General features: G+C 41.8%; 1 protein-coding gene across 1 annotated transcript; it reads left to right on the top strand.

The window, feature by feature from the left end:
* Positions 1–431: 431 nt before the first annotated feature.
* On the top strand, positions 432–23,809 carry LOC121956140 (trinucleotide repeat-containing gene 6B protein-like). The gene is made up of 21 exons (XM_042504263.1): positions 432–711; positions 3,331–3,418; positions 4,042–4,063; positions 5,035–5,481; positions 6,791–9,604; positions 10,144–10,296; positions 10,454–10,644; positions 11,267–11,329; positions 11,567–11,722; positions 11,907–12,044; positions 13,735–13,944; positions 14,158–14,274; positions 14,905–15,112; positions 15,341–15,493; positions 15,712–15,879; positions 16,897–17,043; positions 17,251–17,343; positions 17,607–17,822; positions 18,033–18,103; positions 20,518–20,657; positions 21,763–23,809. The coding sequence occupies exons 2-21, from the start codon at positions 3,362–3,364 to the stop codon at positions 22,358–22,360; spliced, it is 6,162 nt and encodes a 2,053-aa protein (XP_042360197.1). The 5' UTR covers positions 432–711; positions 3,331–3,361; the 3' UTR covers positions 22,361–23,809.
* Positions 23,810–24,072: the final 263 nt, after the last annotated feature.

A 24,072-nucleotide genomic window follows, 5' to 3' on the forward strand; every position in this document is an offset into this window, starting at 1 on the left:
ATCTATTCCATAATTTAACACCACAAATTTAAACACACACAAAAAAATTCTTTGTTGTACGCACCCAGTGAATTTTAAAGTTAGAATTTCCCCTCAGTTCATAACCCCCATCTCGATCACAGAAAAACCTTTGAATATTAGTTGGTACTGAATTATTGTTATTATTTCAAAAACTTATTTTGAGAATGTGATATGAATATGTATTATTTTTGTTTCTGTCTGGATTTTTATTTTTATTTTCTTTTATTTTTTTGACCCGTTTGTTTACTTATTTGTACCCCCGTGCGTATGACGTCATGTTTCCATTGATAAAGACGCCCTCTGGTGGCCGGTGCCTGCACGCGCCCCGCTCCTCCTCCCCTCCGTGATCAACAACCAGCCCGGTGATATCATATGCTGGCTAAACCTCCACACAGAAGCAAAATGGCCGATAGTAAACTAACCGATCATACAGCGTCTGACAGTCATCAAGGGGTTATGCATGTTTTGTTTACAGCCTGAGAACTATAGTCGCTCAAAAAGGATACTCGCCTTTCCTCGTTTTTTTCTACGATTAACATTTCGCCTTTCGGTGATGTCATTTCTTATTCAATTTAGCCTTGAAAGCCTCGAAGAACTAGCTCGCTAGGCTAGCTGCCTTGCTAGCCTGCTAGCGGTAGGTCTACAAGAATTTTTGCACAGAAGCACTTTATGTCCTATGTGATTCCCGAGGTGAGTATTCGTCGTTATTGTTATGAGTTTCGGCAGTTTTTATAAAGTGTGTTTATGTCGATACCGTTTGTGTTTTCACATTTACACGGCTAACAACGTTTGGGTTTCTCAGTTTTAGAAGAGCTTGTTACGCGATGTAATGTTGAAGAAACGTCACTGAAGTTCGTCGTTTAATTTGGCCCTGTCGACTGTCGTTACTGATAAAACACGCTAACACTCTGTTCGCTGACTTATTCATACTGTAAAGTTAGTAATTATAACTACAAAGTGTATAAATCAAATGCTCTGTGTTTGAAACGAAGGGGCACGTCGTTGGCTAACATGACGTGCCTGATGTCTGCAGTTAACTGCGTAGAGGTTAGATTGGTCGCGCGGAGCTACAGAGACACCTTGCGCTGGGTCTACAGCCGCGAGCTCAGGTCATGGCACGGTGCTCACCAGCTGCTTTAAAGTCGACTAGCATTAGCTGGTTGCTCACCCGAGTCAAGCTCCTTTAGGGGTCCATAATAGCTGCACAGCTATTCCTCACTGGCCCGTATATTTACATGAAATCCGCACTGTTTGCTCCCAATGCTGCTGCAAACACCTGCCTTGGAGGGGTTTGCATGCATTACATAAACCGATTACTGATGGTCTTGTCAGCCGGTGCATTTATAGAGGTTACAGTGAAGGGTTAAAGCTACAAGTTGTCCAGTTAGCTTGCAATAGCGCAGTGTGACATGATGCTAATTACGTGCAGCTTAGCTAATAGAAACACAGGGCCCAGCCGTATTTACAGTTCTCTGGTGTCAGAGATCCCTTTACGTTTCCACACAAAACTTTTTTTTCAGCCCACTGTGGTATGTTTGGCTCTCCACAAAAATAGGCTCACATGACTGGGGTATGAGTTGTGTATTTGCATTTTGCATATGTACTTTTGGCAGTGTGGTGTGTAAAGTGTGTTATCCAGAATAGCATAAAAAAGTCATGGTATGTCGTCCAGAATAGCATGAAGCAGGTATAGCATAATATGTCAACCAAAAATGTATTTTAAAAAATAAAATCATAGTATTGTAACGTGCATTAAAAAAACGTCATTTTAAAGAATGTCATCCAAGATAGCATGAATAAGTCATAGTATAGTATGTCAAACAAAAATGTGTAAAAAAAAAATCATAGAATCATATGTGGTCCAAAATAACACAAAAAAGTCATAGTATATTATGTTGACCAAAAATGTATTTTAAAAAAATCATTGCATTGTATGTAGTCAGTGAGAGTGTCATTTTCTCCACACAAGTTGCTATCTGTGTATCATGCTGCCATTACAATCTCGACTGTAATGTAGAAGAACTTGACATTTTATTGAGTAGGATCACTTTGCAAAAATCATCATCAGCAAATATACACAGACAAAGAAATTATTGGTAAATGTACAAATGCAGCATTAAGATAAACAGCACATTTACAAAACTAATATAGATGGTGTTCTCCCTTAGGATGAAAAAGAAAAAAAAGGTTGAAAAAAGAAAAGAAACAAAGCCCCTAACATACACACCCAAGACTAAATCAAGGGATCCTACATTCAGTTGATAGCAACTTTTGCAAATGGCATTACGCTGTTGTTTTTTCAAATATTGAATACAATTTTGCCATTTCTAATATATCTTAACCTCTCTAGATGAAGAGTTTTGACCAGATTATCAAGCCACATTTTAACATAAGGAATGCTTTTGCCCTTCCACAACATCAGTGAGCATTTCTTAGCTGTCATAAGAAGATGAGTCATCTTAGAGCTGATGTGAGGTAGTCAAAATGTCTCAGAAATATTAAAAACAACAGTTTTTGGCTAAGGCTTTATTTTTGAAAGTATATGAAAAATGTTGCACCAGTATTTTTTGAATCTTATGACACAATATATATGAGTTAGGGTTGCAAATTGAAAGCACTGTCCTTAATTGGATATTGTAAGATATTGGTAGAATATTGATTAATTGATTGTTATTTAATTTTTTTTTTTTGGTATTTTCACAATACCTAATGGGTTTTTTCCTCAATCAAAGCTCACAGCAACATATTGAATATAATTTGACAGCATTGCATAGCCATAGTCAATTAATTGATTAAATTTCATATGTTGATTATATTTCATATGTTCAAATAAATTCTTAATGACCAATTAATCGATTATTGATTAATTGTCATCCCTAATAGGAATGTATTAAACTGGCTTCATTAGATTGACACTTGTCGCACAGAGAAGAGACAGACTTTACTTGAGTAAGAACTTGACTTTTTCTGAGATGTTGGAGAGTTGGAAGTCACTTGTTTGTTTGGCTGCTGCCCGTGTTGTCTGCTGGTTGGAATTGCAATCGTTTGCTGGTTAATGAATTATGCAATGAGAAGCTAGTCTACCAAGGGCTGTTGTCAAGCTGTCTGCCCCTGGTTAACATTACAGTCTTAAAAACATAAACTGTGTAGGAGAATACTTGGGAGTGATCTGATGAAATGTATATTATTCATTTTGAGTCAAAGTCTATACATGTGTGTGAAAGGGTATGCTTTTGTGAGCATTAAATTACTTTCGGTGTGCCATGAGGTTCAACATAAATAATTGAATGTGTACATTTCTCTTCGCAGACAGGAGAATCAGAAAAGGGAACAGTAGTTCATGGAAGACAAGAAAAAGAAGAAAGAAGATAAAAAGAAAAGGGAAACCTCTCAGAAGGTAAACAGTGTCTCGAAAAATTCACAACTGACTTTGCCTGTATGTTTTGCAGAGAATCTGTGTGATTCTCCTGCTTTCATATTATTGCCACATACTCAGCCAGGATTGTTTATTGTTGAATTTGAATATGTTAAGTAACTAAAGTTTGGAAGGACTTTTTTGTGCTTGTAACATGAATATCCACCCACTGAGCAATAGATGTCATTAAAAATCTTCCCAAAGCTTTAGCCCTGTTACAGATCAGGATTTATCAACTAAATATAGCCCAATTTCAGACCATATTTTAAAATAATCATTAAGTATAATAAAAATACAATTAAAATCTGTAAATAATTAACCTTTTTTTGTCATTTACTCAAATACTGTTTACTCTTTAATATAGGTTTAGGCTACGCGTCTTCTAAACTTTCACTTTTTAACTTTGAATGAAATCTAAACATCTAAATATAAATAAATCTAATATTATTAATATTTGTTTAAATAGTCCCTTGCTAGTATATTTCTCAGTTAAAGTGGCAAGACGAAAGCCTAGTAAGATTACAATATACCTTTTTTTAATCAATTTACCACCTATAAATTATCCTCCTCCCTTATATCTGACTCACTTATTCTTTCTGTTTTAGGTGCCAGAACAGAAAATCAAAGGTATGTTTTCTTCCTTTGTTGTGGTCATCATCAACACCTTTGTCTTCCTTTTATTGCTTACTATACTATATGATCATGTCTGTCATATGACTTCTCTGTCTTGCTGTTAAATGTCCTTTTAATTAGCTGTATCATGTTGTTATAATAAACTTCACGTATACTGATGACCGTGAGAATTAACATGTAGAATTGTCAATAATGCATGCTCATACTTAAGACACAAGGTCCAGACACACCATATTGACACCAAAGAATTAGAGGTGACAAAGGCGCCTCATATGGCCTGTGTCTCAGCCACAAAGTTGCACCTGCACATACCGCAAAAACTACAGCCAACGGCCAACTAGTATGTACGCTCTGCACCTGCGTGAGAGGAAATAACTCTCCATTGCAGCAGGCATTGGTAGTCGGTATTATTTATTCAAAAAGGGAAACTGGAAGCTCAGCAGGACAGATTTAGGATGTTAGTTAACCAGTTAGCACATTAAGAACACCTGATGTTGAAAGTAAAAATAATATTGAGGGTGCGCTAAAGAACAATAACAAACAATGACAAAGTGATAAAGAGCTCAATGGCTAAAACATAATCCTGCTATGGTAACAAGTTTGTTTTAATTACCCTTCCTCTTGAATTAATTCATTTAATTGCTTTTCTCACCTGTTTCTGTTCTGGTGTGCTGAGCTGAGCTGCCACTGAGAGTGATTTTATTTACCAGTGGGCTCCACAGTCTCTCACGCCAATTTCACATGCCAAAAAAAATCAGACCAGGTCGACTCATGCCAAAACTAGGGTGATAGATACTCACCAATGGCTCCACATTGACCAACAGTCAACCGTCGGCTTGGTGTTTCAGGTCCTTAAACTGTTGGCTGTAGAGTAGCAAACCCAGTAACATACTCTCTCTGTTTTTCTCTTTTCATACTTACGTCTACCACAAGTTCACACACTTTTCATTATCTGTGTATTTCAGTGCCAGAATCAGCCAAGCCCTCGTCCTCCCAGCCGCTCGCCACCCCAGGCTCAGTGTCCCCCAGCCCTGGCCCTGTCGCCCCCTCATCCCCCAGTCCTGGTGCAGCCGGGGTTTGTGCACAAGTTCCTCCTGGTGGCGGGAACAATGCAAAGCAGCGGACTGCTGTGGCCAACGGACAGCCCTCCTCCTCCTCTTCCCCCTCTGGAAGCCAGACCTCCCAGCAGCAGCGATACATGTCCAGAGAGGTTCCACCGAGATTTCGCTGCCAGCAGGACCATAAAGTGCTACTGAAGAGGGGCCAGCCACCGCTGTCCTCCATGCTGCTGGGGGGAGGCGGAGGGGAAGGGGGCGCAGGAGGAGTTGGAGGAGGGAGTGGCTGGGCAGCCGCCCCATCTCTTTCCTCACAGGGAGGAGATAGCCCCAATGCAAACACAGCTGGAGGCACAGGTGAGTTAATCAGTATGTTTACATGCACAGTTAAGTGGAGCTACAGTTAAAGCTGGATAAGGCCATTAAATTGGACTACTGTCCTTGTCCCAGTATACAAGCACTGGGGGAGAATCCATGTATTGACCAAAGTATGTCCGCTGCAGTAGGTGGCGATATGCCCCCTTTCAGCTAGTTCCTATTGGACCTTCTTCCAGTTGACCTTTTATATCACATACCAAACAAGTTAGCAAGCAGCAAAGGGGTTGCATGTCAAGCGGTGACAACATGGATACCTTTGTCTTGTTTTGTTTTCTTCTCTTCGTCTTCTTTTTTCCTCCTGGCTTTCATCAACAAATTTAGGCCATGTCCATATGGAGACGAGTTTAGGTGTATCCGCAAAAGTTTTTTATCATATGGACGTTTCGTCCACAATAAAACCGGATCCCAGAGGGAACAAATGTGAAGACGCCACCCTTGCGTTTCCGTGTTTACAACCCATACGCATCTTAACTGTACTGATGACCCTATAGCCCCACCTCTTCCTTAACCCGCATGCTCTAACCCCGCCAACAACAACAACAACAACATGGCGGATTCATGGTGCAGAAGCTACTGAGCATGATATGGCTTTTACAGCAAAATCTTCTCCACACAAATGTCTCCTTTCTAGCTCAATTCTCCGCCATCTTCTTCTTAGTGTGTTTGTTTACATCGCACAAGTTTTATATGCATGCTCCATGTCTTATTCTCGGTTTTTGGTGTATTTCTGTGGCAGCGTTACAGCGCCACTTACAGGCCTGGCATATATACTACAGCGTTTTCAGTGGTTTTGTGTGGACACACACATTTCTTGAGACGATTCTGTGTTTATGGAAAACTTTTTTAAAATGAAAAAGAAATAGATTGGTTCTTTCTCTGTATGGACATGGCTTTTTATTGTTCAATTTCCGGGTCAAAGCCCGGCATGAGGACTATGGAGCATGTGCAAAATGCTTAGGCCAGTTCAGGTTCAACTGAGGTGTTTACATAATGTGTCCAGGTGTGTTAGTCCGACTTTGAAAATTCGATGTAGTGCAAATTTAGTTGAACAAACAACTTAACATGTATTTTTAAAAGTCCAGTTTTAGTCAGACTAACACCATAATTTGATTTTTTTTTTTAAATCATGTAAACATACTGGTTGTCTCAAGACAAAAAAAACACCATCAGCTTCAGTATGTAGCCCACTAAATACCACATTTTCCACATGTTTAGAAACAGTTCTGCAAGTTATCATTTAATGCTTAAATTGTCAGTTAAATGAATGCTCTCGCTTTTGTCTGTATAGATTCCAACCTGGGTTCATCCTCCGCTTCACCCCCAAACTCCTCTTCATCCTCATTATGTGTCGCTGCTCTGTCGTCTTCTTCTACTACTACTACTTCAACTTATGCAAATTCCACATGGGGGGCAGGCTCTGGCAGCCAGTCCTCTTCTCAGGGCTGCGGGAAGGTGATTGTGGATGGGACTGACCTGGGGGATTGGCCTAGCATCCTAGGAGGGGCCAAATCGAGCTCTGACGGGGCTGGAGGAGGAGGAGGAGGAGGATCGCAGGAGCAAGACTGCCCTGGTAACAACAACAACAGTAGTGCCTCATGGAGTGAGAGAAACATCCAGCAGAAAGGAGGAGCAGTAGGAGGAGGAGCAGGGAACATGGACAATCCTTCCTCACCTCGTTCTTCTCCTCTTTCCTCCTCTTCCTCGCTTAATGAATGTGTTCAGTCAAGTGGCAGCGCATGGGGCTCATCCTCCTCCTCTCAGGTGGAGGCGGGGCTAGGATCAGCAGCATTTTACAATTCCAAAGTCTCCCATCTTCTTCCTGGGCCTCAGGAGAGCCCTGTGGGTGGCAGCAGCAGCAGCAGCAGTGTCTCTGGTGCCAACTTCAACCCCAACGTGAACCCCTCCGCCTGGCCCGCCCTGGTGCAGGGTGGGACGTCAACTACGGCCAGCGAAGGCCTTCCGCTACACTCGTCCATCACTTCAGCTTCCTCGTTCTCTGCCAGCACCACACCCATCACCACTCACTCTCTTTCATCTGTGAATCAAACTGGTCTCCATCAGCAGCACACTGAGACAGCTGTGGGAGAACAGCAGCAGCACTTAGGAAACGTAGGGCCAGAGATGGGTTCAGGTGGGGGAGCAAGAGGACCAAATCAAGAAGGCGGTGATGAGAGGGACTGTGCTAGTGTTGAAGGAGAAGGGAGCGGCAATCTTTCCGTCTCTTCGTCTTCCTCCTCTGCCGCCTCTTCTTCTTGGAGATCCATGCCTCCAGTGTCGGCTGACCTGTGTGCGGGTGCCTCACAGGCAGACGGGTGGGGTGGGGGAGAGACCGGAGCTCAGGGGCAGGAAGGGAATGTGTGGGGATTTGGAAGCCAGGGTGACAAGGCTGGGTGGGTTAGGGGAAATGATGGTAGCTCAAATACCCCAGTGGTATCTCAGGGAGCGTGGGAAGGAGGCAGTTCAGAAGCAGAGTGGGGTGGCACAGCGGGAGGTGTAAGTTCGAGTAACTTAGCAATAGGAAGTGGAAGAGGAGGAGATGGGAGCAGCAACAGCAGCAGCAGTGGAGGCAGTGGAGGTATTGGCGGCAGCGTCTTACAGGACTCTGCCTCACCAAAGTTTGCAACTATGACAAAAGCTTGGGACAATCAGAAAGGGATGGAAAGTGGGGATGGGGCAGTTGGTGAGTGGGGTGCAGGAGGAGGAGGGCAGGGTGGAGGCACTGGAGGTGGGGCACCTTCATCCTCTAGTGGGGGAGGGTCCATAGCTGGAAGTGGCGGAGGAGGAAGTGACAGCGGACATAAGCAGAAGCGAGCATCATCCGGAAACCAACCATCGTCCGACCAGACCTCCAATGCTGATGTGGCCTTACTCAGCATGCTCAATCGATCTGACCTGGATCCCAGGGTTCTGTCTAACACGGGCTGGGGGCAGACCCAGATTCGACAGAACGTGGCGTGGGACCTGGACGCAACAACAGGAGCAAGAAACAGGAATGAAAGAAGCACTTCATCTTCCTCTGCATTCTCATCAGCAACCATGAACACTACCACTAGTCGCGGTCCTGGGTACCCATCTAACAGCGGTTCAATAACTAATGATCCATCTGCTGGCAGTCACACGAGCAGCCTGAACTCTGGCCCTGTTACAGCGAGGGATGGCTGGGATGGTGGTGCATCACAGTCCACCTGTGGGCCTCACATGCCTGGTAGGAAGCCAGGAGCGCCAGAAGAGGATATGGAGAGCAACCAGGGGAAGGCAGCTGGAGGCTGGGGTGACCACCCACCTGAAAACCCAGGCAAAGCATGGGGGAGTGAAGAAAAAAAATGGGGTGATCACAGAGGAGGAAACTGGAGAAACTTTGGAGAACAGGGTAGTGGGTGGGGAGATGGTGCAGATGATAAAGGGACAGGGGGATGGAAGGGGAGTGGAAGAGGGGAGGCAGGTGGTTGGGGAGGAGACTGGGGACAGAGAGACTCTATACCTGGAGACGGGCGAAGCAGAGGTAACTTGGATGAGAAGGGATCTTCCTGGGGTAATTTGGATGAAGGGGGATCTCAGCGATGGGGAGGGGGAGATGTGGGTGGAGGCAAATCCCACCAGGACTGGGGGACTTCCAAGCCCCACACAGCAGCAGCACAGATACCAAACAGCCAAGTGGCACCAATGAAAGCCCCAAATCAACAGCAGCACCAATCACAGGGCCAGCAGCCACAAGGAGGTCCCGTTCAAGGAGGGTGGAACAGCCGGTCCAACGTTGGAGGTGGAGGTCCACCATCCAAGAATCAGAACCAAAGTTCGGGCTGGACCTCTGGCCCGATCCCCCAAATCTCTGGGGGCGGGGGTGACTCCCTGGAGCCCAGTGGCTGGGAAGAACCCTCCCCTCAGTCCATCAGTCGCAAAATGGAAATCGATGATGGCACTTCGGCCTGGGGAGACCCAACGCGCCACAAAAGCAAGAATGTGAATTTGTGGGACAAAAACAGTGTTACACCTGGCCAAAGCCACAGTCAGCAGGCCCCACCACCATCCATCCAACAACCACCAAGAAGGCAGCAGGGGATGCAACACAGCAGGGACACAAACCCTGGCAATGCTGCAGTGGGTAAGCAGGAGTTTTGCATTTGGCAAGCCACAACCAAAGTAGATAGATCATTAGCATTTGTCTTAATTTTTTAAGTGTTTGTAAATTATTACAATAATTTGTTAAACTTACCTAGTCTTTTTTTTTTTATCAGAATCAAACATTTAACTTGCTATTTTTCATTTGCATATTCTAAATTAGGGTTGCATAGATACAATGGTTTTAAGGTATACTGTGATATCAAAGTTTTCATACCATGTACATTTGCTTATCTGCAATGTTGGGGGGGGGGGGCAATTGTACGGAGAATAGAAATTAAAAAGGAGAATTTTTACACATACCTTATTTGGAAAATGGTTTTAAGTTTCAGTTATAGTAAAATGTTTGTTCAATCAAGACTAACCCTTTTGTTTACATTCCTTTAAGGGTCATTCTGGCTGACAATAACAATAATTCTGTGTCACTGTGAAACTGCAATATTTTGAGAAGGTTGTCATTTTATGAACATCATACCATTGCAACCTTTTGCTAAATGTTTTTTCCATTTCATCCATATCTAGGTCCAGGCATGTGGGGAGGAGGTGCACAATCTGTGGATAATGGTACGGCTGCCTGGGGCCAGTCACCAGATGCAGCAACAGGTTGGGGTGATCAAGATGAACCGGCGAAAGCATCTGGCTGGGGCAACCCTTCACACAACCCTGGTAAATCTGGTAAGAAGAGGAAAAAAATGTTATGTAAATGAAATACATTTTCTGCTTATTATTATTTTGAGACATGAAGCTCAAATCAAACAACATTTCTTAGTTAAAAACAGAAAGTCTACAGAAACCTACATTGTCATAACCATCTGCTTTGGTTTCGCTGCAGGCTCCAAGTCAATGGAGAGCTGGGGTGGGAAGGGAGAGGGCTCTGTTGCAGCCTCCCGTCACCCCAGCTGGGATGAGGATGATGACGGTGGTGGAGGGGTCTGGAACAGCACTGGCTCCCAGGGAAGCAGCTCCTCCTTCAACTCTGGAGGCTGGGGTCAGACTCATGGAGGAAAGAGAGGAAACATCAAGGTAAGGAGAAACAGTTCTAAGACTCTCTCTCTCTCTCTCGGTTTATTGTATCAAGACAGAGTAGCTCTTGTTTTCCTAAAGATATACCATGCAGGATTTACAATAAAGATTCAATTTGATTTATTTTAAACAGCAAAAAGAAAATAGTGACAAAAGAAATAAACACATGATGACATGATGAGTCACTGAATTTTAAATAACCAGCTTCCTTATTAATTTAAACCTATACTCTAATTAACTAAATATATATGCATATACCCACATACCCAAAATCAAATATCTAAGATTTTTCATAATCATTTGCATAAAAAAGAGGAAGATAAACTAGGAAAAAATAAATATTAAGTAACCAATTAAATAAACAGTAACCCCAGTAAACATCAGGTGACTCTTCATCCCTGTACCTAGTGAAAATCATGTTTTTATGTATTATTTTAAACTGATTTATGATTGGACATTGTTTTAGCACCACATTAAAACTGTTCCATACCTTGAGATTGTTTTACAAAAACGAAACATGCACACATAGAATACCTGTAAGTAGCTTTCTTCAAATTTGACAATAGTTTGCATTGCATTTTATGTTGTTTTTTGACTGAGTTATATTTAATTTTTCCTAAAGAGTGGAGGAGGGGACAGCTGGATGAACCCAGTGTCGCGCCAGTTTTCAAACATGGGTCTTCTGGTAAGATATTAATTCACTAAAAAATAATCTTAATATTTCCACCTATTGCAAGCAGAAACTTCAATGTATTATTGATATGTTACTTTAATGTTATATATATCATATTGCTTTTTTTCCCTTAAGATACTTGATTAAAAAATGTCAACCATATTGATAATGGTATCACAATGGATTGACTATCAGTAAGTCCTCTGTCACTGTCCTATGAACGTGTGTGTCTATGACTTTGTCTTTTAGGGTGATGACCCAAGTCTTGACAAAAAGATGGAAGGAGACAAAAGAGGAATAACTGACTATAATGGAGAGATGCGGAGGGGAGGAAGAGGTGGAGGTTACCGCATGCCTAGTTCCAAAGACATGGGTCCTGTTGACATGGGGCCCTATGGTGAAAAGGTATAAGTCTATTTATCCTTTAATAACATTTATTTTCACAGTTAGCAGTATTATTTCAACTTTTATGCCAACAGTACCTGCTACATGGGTTGAGATAAGGACTTAGGTGAAGAAATCTGAGAAAACCCATTCCAAGTTACATCACAAAATAGATTGGTATTTTTGTGTGGTTTCCATTACACAGATGGGTGGCCATGGGGTGTTTGTTGGCAGTGGCGGAGGGATGCCTCAGCCTCGGGGGATGCACCAGCCTGGCATGCATCCAATGAACCCCTCCCAGGGGTTACGTGCTCAAGTGCCTCATCAGTTCCTGTCTGCTCAGGTTTGTTGTCTTTTGTCTGTCATATTTTTAGTTATAATAAATGTTGTATTTAGGAGAGACTGAGGGTCTCCTGAGTCCTGCCAATGTTATGCCAACTTTACATAAAGGTTTTGACTATCTGTTTGAGGCTAGAAAGTAGCCTTTAATCAGCCATTAACACAATGTTTAGACATTAAGGAATAATTGTAATGCAGTAATAGTAAACAGTCAGCACTAGTATGTAAACATTTAAGTATTTGAGAAATAAAGTATATGTAATATTAATTAGTATGTAAGTTTGTAAAAATGTAAATGTAAAGAAATACAGTTTATTTGATGTGCACTGTATGTTTAGAGTTTATTTTATTGTTTCATTTTACAACATTCCTCGGTTCTCTGTTTGCCAGACATCTTGTAAAATTGCCAAGCAGGAGATGACTCATTATTCCTCTAGTTCATCTGGCCTTAGACAGTAAAGCAACATTTATCAAAGTTTATATAGACACACAGTACCATTACAAATATAGGTTATAGGCTCTCACCTGGGGAAAAAACTGCCAATTAAACGGGACCAGCAACTCTCTGGTATGCATGCAATTAAAGGTCAGTGAGCTCTCCAAATATAAAAAACCCAATATGATACTGTGCTCTTCAATCTGTAAGCATGTATAGTGAATTACAAATATTAAAGAAAGTAGGTTAACAACACTATAAAGCCCTCAAGGGACATTAGATAATCAGCAGGCCCATATTTCGGAATGGAGCCTATAGTCTTCAAAAAGTAGAAAAAGTCTCTAAAAGAAATTTAAAAATGTGTTACAGTCACAATACTTCAAAATATTTAATATCAATGGGGAGGAAATACCACACAGTGTATAAACAGGTATGTATGGTAAATCCACAGTAATACATTTTTGTTTTAAAATGCAAAACTATCTCTACAAATACGTCTACCATCCACACTTCTCTGTTGTTTTAGAACTCCTAAAATTGAAGCTGTTGAAAACGCTGTTTCAGTTTGGAAACTCTAGGGTTGTGTTGCATTCTGGATGGGCAAAAACTGAGACTTTTACATCTCGGGAAGACATCCCAGTTCACTTCCAGAATGGGTTTTCTCAGTAACTGCTTGTCAAAACATCATAGCTAGGTCTACAGACCTTTTATGATTTTATCCTTCTTGTGTGGGTACTCCTTTTCCGATTGCCGTGACTTTCTCCAGAATGGATAATACTTACTGTACCTCTCTAATATGTTGCGCCGTGTTTGCCTAGTAACAACTCCCAAACTGTTTTCCACCGCCTTGACCTCCTTATACTCATGGTCACTTTGAGTAACAGCTCCACCTCGTTGTCGGTCCAAGCAAAGACATCGCTGGTCTTACTTATACTGTTGGAGTTTCTGTAACTAAGCAACGCAACCGCAAAGTGGACAGTCTGCTTCCTGTTTACACTGGTACATGTATGCCCAGTGTACTTGAATGGCCATTTGATATGTGTTTTCAGCATCAGTGTTGTTTTCATTTAAAAATGCCATTTGAAAAAGAAAATGTATTAGTGTGGATGTGTGTGAGGGCTTCCCAGTCAATAGGTTTTGGTCTTTCATCTGTACCTGTCACTTTACATCCTTATGGTGTGCAAGAACATTTTTAAAACTGTTAACTAAATTGAAATGTGTGAATTGATTCATATATTTGGATTGAATGGACATGCAGGTGCCGGGTCCTATGCTGAAGCAGATGCCCTCTCCTGGTGGCAGCGTGGGTGGAGTGGTTGGAGGAGTAGGAGGTGTTGGTGGCGTCGGAAGTGTCGGTGGGGTCGGCGGGGTCGGTGGTGTTGGCGGAGGAGTGTTCCCTCCTCAGATTTCCCCACAGCAGCTTGCTATGCTCAGCAACATTTACCCCCACATGCAGCAGTTTCATCTGGTGCGTGACTATAATGATTCATCACATTTAAATAAATATTTCATTTTGTATTTTGTACAATGGTCCGCCTTTGTTCAACTTTGTACTGTATAACCTTCAGATAGACAGTGACTTGCAATGTAATGACATACTCGGAGTGTCTGTATGTGAGCACTAGCCTATGAATTCTTTGTTTACCTCCATCTTTGACCATTTCTGCTCCCCATCCCACAGGCTTGTCAACTCCTGCTCCAACAGCAGCAACAGCAGCAGCAACAACAGCAGCTCCTGCAGAACCAGAGGAAGTTCCCTCAGCCTCAGCCGCTCAGACAGCAGCCAGACCCACAGCAGGTGACCGTCATCATGTTCTATAACATACCATGCACTGTCATCAGGACAACATTTGTGTTGTATTTCTGTGCTGCAAAAACTGTGCCTTGTGGGTATTCTCAGGGTAGCCGCAGATCCTTAAAAAGTCTTAAAAGGCATTGAATTAATAATAATCTCAAAATAGGGCCTTAATTAGTATTAAACTGTCTTAAATCAGTCTTTGAGAAGTCATAAAAAATGTTTGGGATTTGGAAAGTAGTCTAGTGGAAAGTATGAATCCTTTTTTTATGTACGATGCATCGTAAAATCTCAAAATAATTGATAACATATGTCTCTATATAGCTTTGATATCTTTTTTTTCTTAAATAGTTTACCAAGTGCTTGCTTTAACTTTAGGCAGATCAGGGTAGTGGAACTGTCAAAAATCATGTTTTAAAATACAATAAACGTTTGGGCAAAATTGTCCATAACCCCAGTTTTTGTTTTTTTTTTCTCGTTTGTTTTATTTTTTTGGTTATTGTAAAATTGGTCTTAAATTTAATTTAGAAAGCATTAAAGAAGTCTTAAAAAGTCTTAAATCTATTATGCCTTAAGCTGTAGGAACCCTCTATTCTAATTGGGATTAATTTTCTTGAATGTTTTCTTTCTCAGCTGGCAAGGATTATGGCTATTCTGCAGCAGCAGAGACAGCATCAGCAGGGTGGAGTTGGAGGAGCAGCAGGAGGAGGGAGCTCCAAACTGTCCCCCTCTCACCTGGGAGGAGGCCTATCCAAACAGCCCATGGTGGACCCCCTTCCACATCCTGGAATGGGGGGACCCTTATCAGACCTTCATGCCAAAACACAAGGGATGTACTCTGGTGAGTCCAACAGATGAATTGTTTGTGGGTTAAACTCCACAGGCTAGATGAAATGTGATCAAAATTGCTACTGGCTTCATAGCACTCTTTTCTGATTCTGATAGCGAAGGAGTCTGATTCAGTCAGTGCCGAAGAAATACAATTACCAGCTCAGCCACATGCTGTTTTTAACTAAACATTTGTGGAATGCAATGTGCTCATGAATGTTTGTGTTTTTCTGCTTGTCAGGTCTTGCCCCTGGTGGTAACCTGTCAGGACTGGAGCTCAGTCCCATGATGGGAGGGATGAAGGACACAGGAGGACAGCAATCCCGCTTCAAATGGATGATGGAGGGACACTCCCCCGCTCCATCTCCCCCTGACACAGCCCTTCACAAGAATGGTAGGTCAACAGATGGTTTGGGACAGGATTTTTGCAAAGGCAAAATTCCCAGGTGGGAAAGCACACCTTCCAGGCTGCTGTCAATCTGGTTTTAACTGCCTCAGTAATCACCCTCATTCACAGTGTATCTAAATGAACCACTGCAGAACAAAGTGATTTGAGACATATTCACCCCAATCTGTTTGACCTGATTTTCTCTCTTGTGTGCTGTTCCTAAGGCCCTTTACCCAGTGCTATAAAGGTTAGAGGAGGATCCCCTTACTCCCAGTATGAAATGCTGGGCAGTGATGGTTTGGGGATCCCTCCTCAAGGCTCTGCAGACAACTGGCACCGGACCCCTGGGAGTAAAATGGGGAACAAACCTGCCACATCCAGCTGGCCTCCAGGTGAATGCGTCTTTCTTTGCTACGAGTTACCAAAAGACGATGAAAGATTACAGAAATAGATAATAGAAAATGTCAAGTCAGGCTCAAAGATACAAAAAGCCATATGTTGATAAGACTGATGTCAACCTGTCCTGTGTTTGTGTGTGTGTGTTAGGCATGTCACTATACCACAACAAATACCATGCACTTAAACATACATTGAAATGTATTTTATTTTAAATTTAAATGTTAATCCCTGATGATCCACCTCAAACAAAAACTACTAGTCCGCGTTGGTTTATGAGATTTTGCAAGCAAAGAAGCAAATTCACATATAGCCTGCAGCACATCAACATATTTCTCCTTCATCCTTCTTTTTGTTGTTCTGCACCCCTCTTCCACTGTGATTGGACAGCTCGGTAAAATGGGACAGTGATATGTGCAGAATTTTACACAAAGTAGAGCATTTTTCAACGCTCAGTGACATGCAAAAAAACCCAAACGTGCAGTGCTCAGTGCCTCGTTATGCTGCTGGCATTTGTAGCAGAGTAAATACACGGCGCTCCCATTGCGAAGAATTGTGAAAAAAAAGGAAAAAAAACACTTTCTTTTTCTTTTCTTTTTTTGAAGAGTGGAGGCAGAGCAGTCGATGCAGCTGCACTCACCAACTTCCACATGTTGTTCTTTGGTCACATTTTCAGAATTTTGGCATCAACTAGCTACCAAAGTATAGGTTTCTTGTGACAGCCCTAATGTGTGTGCATTCTCACTCAAGACTTCTCCATCTCAGAAGCTATTGTGCTGTTTTCATTTGATGCCATGCCAAAAAGAACAAAGTAATGAACTTGTTTTTATCATTACCGTGTGCGTACAAATGTTAAGTTAAAGATGAGGAGTCTTAATTAACTTGTCCCGAAATAAATCCACAACAATAAAGAGCCAAACCAAAGGATTCCAGTAATGGTTATTTGGTGTTTGGTTAAAAAAAAATAGCATATCTTTTCAATCTTGTAATACTTTTTTGGTCTCATATGACAGAGTTCCAGCCCGGTGTGCCCTGGAAGGGAATCCAGAGCAGTGGAGACCCAGAGTCTGACCCCTACATGACCCCTGGTAGTGTTCTTGGCTCCCCAGGACCCCCGAGCCTCAGCGACTCTGACCACCAGTTACTGCGAGACAACATAGGTATTTGACTCAATGAGCCAAATATTTTGATGAGCCTATCAGTTGTTTTTACTTGTAAACACGCTCCTGTGCCAGGTATTGACGAAAAGTCCAAGGGCAAAGGTTTGAGCCTCACAGGCTCTGTCTGCAGTCCAGCTGCACTGTGGTTGCATTGTCTTGTTTATCGCAGGATGTGTTACCTTTGGATGACCTTGTAATGTTTTGTAGGGCCAAACCCCTCCCTCAACACCTCGCTGCCTTCACCAGGTGCCTGGCCCTACAGTGCCTCAGACAGCCCCCTCAGCAATGCACACAGCACAGGTTTGTTTTGATTTGTTTGATTTTTTTATGTCCTTTATCCCTGGTTGAATTTTGAATCTCCATGTTATTAGCTCAGTCGTTATTTGCTTTTCAATTTCTGTTGTTAGTGTTACTATTATTGTGTTAGCACTTGGTGTTCAAATTCTGCCTGTAACGCAAACATGCCAAAGGAGTTAGCTGTACCTCCCCACTCCCATTTCTGTGGTCTGTTTGTCAAAACTCATTTTCCCCCTTTTTCTCCCACCTCCCCATTTCCTCTTCAGGAAAGTACTCGGAGTACAAGCCCAGCTGGCCCCCAGAGCCCATCGGACAAAACAAGTTGTGGAAGACCAATCGCAACAGCTCACAGCTGCCGCGCCCCCCTCCAGGCTTAACCAATCAGAAGCAGGCCTCGCCCTCCCCCTGGGGTAGCGGAGGCCCACGGTTGGCCCGGAGCTGGGGAGGGGGCGGGATGAATCAAGAGTCAAGATTTGGGCCAGGTACTGTGTACAGGATTTGGATTACTTCACAACCATTCGACAAGTTATTACATAACTTGCTTTTATTATCATGAAACCTGGCATCAAAGTTGTTTTTTTGTTAATAAAGTAATCTCTATTGTCATCAACAATGACTTCCTCACTAATTGTTTTGTCTTCTTTTCTGTTTGTCTCTGCTCCTCTTTCCTTTTCTTTTTGTGTTTTTAATAGGCTCAGCTTGGAGTGATGGCGTTGCCTCCAGAGGCAGCTGCTGGTTGCTGCTGAGCAACCTGACCCCTCAGGTAAGAAGTGGGAGAGGTTGAGGGAGATGGCAATCCTTAAAAGTGACTTATAATCTAAACGAACTACTCTCAGGGTAGCAAAAGCAACATATTTAAAACATTAACTATAGCTGCGATTACATGGACCATGTTTCTTTAACGAAGTCAGTTTGATTAGAGATTCTAACTTAAGTGTTTACATGGACACCAAATAAAGTGATGGGTTTACATGCCCCAAAGTTTTTAATTGGAATATAACTTAATTGATTTGTGCAACATGGTTTCACCCACTGTGAAGCTTCTGATTTGCCAGAAATATAACAGAAAAAGAAGTTATTTTCTGAGCTTATAAAAAGAATGAGTCCTTTGTTAGCATTTCAGCACCTCCAGTTCCCTCGTCTCAGTCACTTGGTTTTGAGAATGTTTTTTTTTAATTAGAAGCCTGAAGTAAGGTCTGTGGTTAACACAAGCTTAAAAGATGTCCACATTTTGTTCTAGGACATAGAATACATCCGTAAAAAACCCAGTAGTGGGCTTTTAAGCCATTGCTTCTTAAAAAGGGCAGTTGCTAACAAGTAGCTGAACGAGACTACAAAACATCATCACGCCGCACAGCGTTATAGCCTTATTGTGGCGGTGACGTGAAACAATGCAACTGTGTTGTTTGTTTGTAGCCTAACATTAGCTTTAAACTTCTGGCGATTGCATTTAGGCTTCAAAAATGTGTTATTCATTTGTGAAGATCTTGCTTAAAATTGTGTAAGTATCATAAACATTTGTTTTCTACAGAGCTTTTTTTTCCGATCTTAATTCACTCAACCCAGAGTATATAAGGAGAAGAAGCTGTTTTGCCTCTTTAAGCTATTTTGCAGTATGTCATCTAAATGTAACCCAGGCTATTTTCTGTAGCTATTACAGATGTTCCCTTAATACCTCAAATGTAGTTTCTTGGTAAAAATTTACAGATGTTCTGCACATCTCATCTCATACGCAATTCTACTGATACTGGTTGCTATAGACACTTTCAGCCTGTAGCAACATTACATGAGGCTACTGTTTCAAAGTCAAATACATTTATTTAAACTCACCCCGTATCACCATCTGTAAAACCAGATGTCTATAAACTGAGATCAATCAATCAATCAGTCAGATCAGTTGAGTTTAACTTCCTTTGCAGATGCACTATAAGAGGATGACATCTTTCCTAGTTCAGTTCTGATTTGGGAAATGTGAAGTAACAAACTATTCTGTGACTGAGTACCCAAATTATGTGACTTCAGAATCAAGAGGGATGAAATATAGGGAGGGAGCATCTGTTTCAAGGCTTGATAGATGAATAAAAACCAATGCTGGTCCCGCCTCCTGCCAGCCAAACTTTTGGTAAAGATGGCAGTGGTGGGTACTGTAAGGATCGCAGGTTATGAACCTTAGAGCTGAATGGTACGCAGCATCCAGTGACTATAACATAGAGGCAGCAGCTTTTCCATAAGTGACATCCCCATAATCTAAAACAGATTTAAAAAAATGGATTTGACTATTCTTTTCCTGTATAAAAAGGGGAAACAATTTTTATTACTATGTAAAAAGCCAGCTACAGTTCTCAATTTATTAGTAAGCATATCAATATGACGTTTAAAGTTGATTTTATCGTCAAACCAGATACCAAGGTACAGTATTTGTACTGTGCTACTCTTTCTGTGGATGTGCCATTTACAGAATGAATATTAAAAGACTGAGTTATTAGCTTTGGTGAACAGCATCCAATTGGTTTTGTCTGAGTTTAAAACTGAAGTGGAAAAGATAGACCAGGAGTAAGCTGTGTAAGCAATCTGGAATTGAAACTTTCTTACAACCCTTCAACACAGCAGAACTGATTATGGCTGTGAAGTAAAACAGCCGTCCAGACAGATTGGTCAGGGTTTGAATTCAAAAACATTGAGTCGTTGCACTCATTCATCTGTATTCCCCTTCAGTCTGTCTTATGCAAATGAGGCAGAATGATGCGTGACCCAGCTGTAATTGGATTGTGAAGTTGGATGAGCCATTTAATCAATTAGGGCTTACACAAATGACACTTGCATGACACTGCTCTGGGAAAAGCATAGAATTTAAAAAAAGTTGATGTCTAGACAGAGTTTTGTTTTTGGTTATATAGACTTTTTTTTCCAATAATCCATTCGGCTTAACTCGTGTACAGCATCTTGCACAATTTGTCAGTGTGACAGAGTTACAGAGTGATAAAGACACAGTGTACAGTCTCACTGCATTATTTATTGATACACAGTTCTTCATACACATAACCAGTGTTGTATAACCTCCCAGACTCCTTGGCCTTTCTCTGTCCCTATAATTGATGGCTCAGGATTCTCGACATTTACTTCACATCACATACACACTATCTTTTACACTTGGACTTTTTCCTTTTTTCCCTGTAGATTGATGGCTCCACGCTGAGAACTATCTGCATGCAGCATGGACCCCTGCTGACCTTCCACCTTGGCCTGACCCAGGGCAGCGCTCTGATTCGCTACAGCAGCCGGCAGGAAGCAGCCAAGGCCCAGGGTGCACTGCACATGTAGGTTAAAGTAACTAATACACATACACCGATCAGCCAAAACATAAAAAAAAACAGACAGGCAAAGTAAATAACTTCGATCATTATATTACAATGCAATTTTATGCTGGGAAACCTTTGGTCCTGGTATTCATGTGGATGTCACTTGACACACACCACAAACACAAACACTTTTGCAGACTAAGTACACACCCTTAAGGCAATGGATAATATCCAAGCACGATAATGCAACATGCCTCATCTCCAAAACTGGTCAGTTCTCAGTTGGGTTTGAAGTTCAGGTTTTCTCCTGCGTCCTGTTTGTACTAGGGTTGTCACAATACTAGATTTTATGACTTGATGCCGATACCCAGAAAAATGCACGATACTCAATACCATGGGAGGGAAAAATGCAGAAAAATTTAAAAATTAAAAGGCATAAAAAATGTTTTTAATTAAGACAAGAATGAAAAATCGAACATCAGTGACAACAATATTTTAAAATTGACTCAGGTAGTGTAAAAAAACCCAGCAAGCAATATTTTAGTCCCCCCTAAAAAAGCACTGATGATATGCATATGTACTCCGCTACATCCCTGTTTATTTTCTGTGCCTATGGTGACTTGGCACAAAGTTTTTGTTGCTGATCAAATAGAGTCGGTACGGAAGGCTGTGGAGTTTCTGTCTACTTGCCGGTCGACTTTTCTCAGCTTCAGTCTGGGTCTCAGAGAAACATTACATGTTTCAGACACAAATACTTGTGTTAACATTACAATTAACATTATAGATGGGCAGGACTGATAACTTTGGCTGCCTTACTCACACATTAACGTTAGTCCTTTTATTATTAGCTATTAGCTAATAACCCTAATTTGTACTCTAGAAATCTACTGTTCCATGTTTGCTTTCAGTTGCACAGGAGTTGTGTTAAGGTACTGCTAATAAAAACAACATAATTTCCTTATTTTGCTGCTTTACAATAAAGTCGTTTACATGCTAAATAATAGGGGACTTTTAATGTGAAGAATCTGTCAGGGGTTTTAATATTTTTGGCTGATCAACGCATACTCATTGTTGAGGCTGCTCCTGTTGATCTAAAAAGCCTTGTCTTGTCTATTTCTCACAGGTGTGTTCTGGGCAACACCACAATCCTGGCGGAGTTCGTGAGTGAGGAAGAAGTTGCTCGCTATTTTGCACATTCCCAGGCCGGAGGGGCAGAGGGGGCCAGCTCAGGAGGGTCAGCAGCCAGTGGGACGCAGGGTTCATCTGCAGCAGGCACAGCTGTGGCCAGCAGTGGAGGTAGCTCCCCGGGGAATGAGCGGGCAGCGGCGGGCACAACTTCAGGCGGAAATGGAAACAGCGGAGGAGGTGGAGGTGGAGGAGGAGGAGGAGGTGGTGAAAGTGGAACGGCGGTTCTAGGTAGTGTGAGGTCCTCCGGCTCTGCCTGGCAGAGTCTCGATGGTACAGGCAGTTCTTCAGAAGTGCCCTCAGCCCAAGGACCCGGGCTGGGGATATTTTCCCAGTGGAGCACCAACGGGGCAGGAGAGGGAGCAGGTGTCGGGGGAGTAGACTCTGGGAGGTCTGGGCTCTGGGGGGGCATGACTGCGGGATACCCCAGCAGCAGCCTGTGGGGAGCACCGCAAATGGAGGAAAGGCACCAAATGGACAGCCCTGCCGCATTGTTGCCTGGCGACCTGCTGGGGGGAGGCGCTGACTCCATCTGAGCCCCCTCCATTTGTATGTGTAGATTTGGACACACTGATACAAAAATACACTGGGATACATATGTACTTACTATAGCACACACACACACACAAACACATCTACATGGTATGCATATAAATGTAATACACATATACACACATGTGCATCCATGCATATTAATGTGCACACACATCAAGCAGAAATGTGAGACATGCTTACACACATTCTCGTGGCCAGACTTAAGCTATTATATAAACAAATGCAGGGACTGTTAGATGTGTATACAGCCTTTTTCCACAGATGAAGATTTCAACTGCTTAGACTTGAAACCTGAAAAAGAATGAAAAGTCAGTTGGTCTCAAAGACTTGACTGGATTGCAATGTGCTTAGTAAATAGGGGACTTTTCAACAGATTTACATACACATGCACACACCAAATACAGACAAGCCTTCAGACAGATGGGCACTGTAAACAGCATTACCTTCATCGTATAAGAGAACTTAAACTACTACATGATGTGAGGTTAAAGTGCAGTTTGTATTCACGTCCCCTTAAAAAACGGAGACCGAATCCAAACACATGCAAACAGCTCTGATTGAAAACAGAACTGTATCTTACTGTGTATGTTAAGTTTGTTTTTTTCTGTTTGTTTGTATGTATGGTTTTAATTTTTTGAACAGTGAAAATATTGAAAAATGTCATTGTTCTGTTTTCAAAAATGCTGACCTCCTACTGTTGTATCTCACGCACTCTTTCTCTGTTATTCTCTCTTGAACATGTTTGTTACTGTTGCAGTGATAAATGTTAAATTGCTGGCAGTTTGAGGCTACGTTGCATTTCTCCATGTGTCGACACTGTGCGAGGTGTTGTACACACTATATGGACATGAGTATGAGTGAGACTGAGACCAAGTAAGTGGATTAAACCACCACAGTTGTTGTGTGTGTGTGTGTGTGTGAGTGTGAGGATAATGTGTGTGTGCATGTTACTGCCTGTCATAATGTGGGCAAGGCTGCTTACTATACAGAAGGTCTATACAAAAATGTTTTGAGTGCATTCGGTATACTGCTGACTGTGTGTTAAGAAATATTGGCACTAATGCTTTTTTTCTCTCATTTGAAGTTGTTTTTTTTTTTTAGCAGACTTGTCTTTTTTATTGTCCGACCTGCAATAATAAAAAAGAACATTTTAATGACACAAAGAGCTGAAGGCATATGCGTGGAGAAAATGGACATGCCAAATCTTATCAAACTGTGTGGAGTGGGAGGGAGGGGTGGGACGGGTTGTTTACAGATGCAGAGTAAGAGTTACCGTACGTTTTTAATGTTCTGTTGTTGTGTATTCGTTTTAAATTAAGACAGGCTTTAACACTCCTGTTCAGTGTTTTCGTTATGAGATTTTACAAAGGAAAAATTTATTTAAACAAATGAGAACAAGATTAATAAAGATGAAAGTATTGGCTTCTAAATTTGTCCTCGTGGTCATTTTTGTGTGTGGGAAGTTAGGTTTCTGGATGGTGATTAAAATACGGAGATGGGATTTGTTTCAATATTATTAATGTGTGCAGTTTGACAACGTGTGTAAATGAGTCATCTGTAAATATAAAATAACTTCCAAAAACAAATAATACAATATGGAAACTCAGATCTAAAGATAGATTTGCTAATACACAAAATAATTTTATAAATTAAAATAATTTAAAAATACAAAAAAAATAGTGTTCATGAAATG

The sequence above is a fragment of the Plectropomus leopardus genome, chromosome 17 (genome assembly GCF_008729295.1).
Source record: "Plectropomus leopardus isolate mb chromosome 17, YSFRI_Pleo_2.0, whole genome shotgun sequence".
Lineage (NCBI taxonomy): Eukaryota > Metazoa > Chordata > Actinopteri > Perciformes > Serranidae > Plectropomus > Plectropomus leopardus.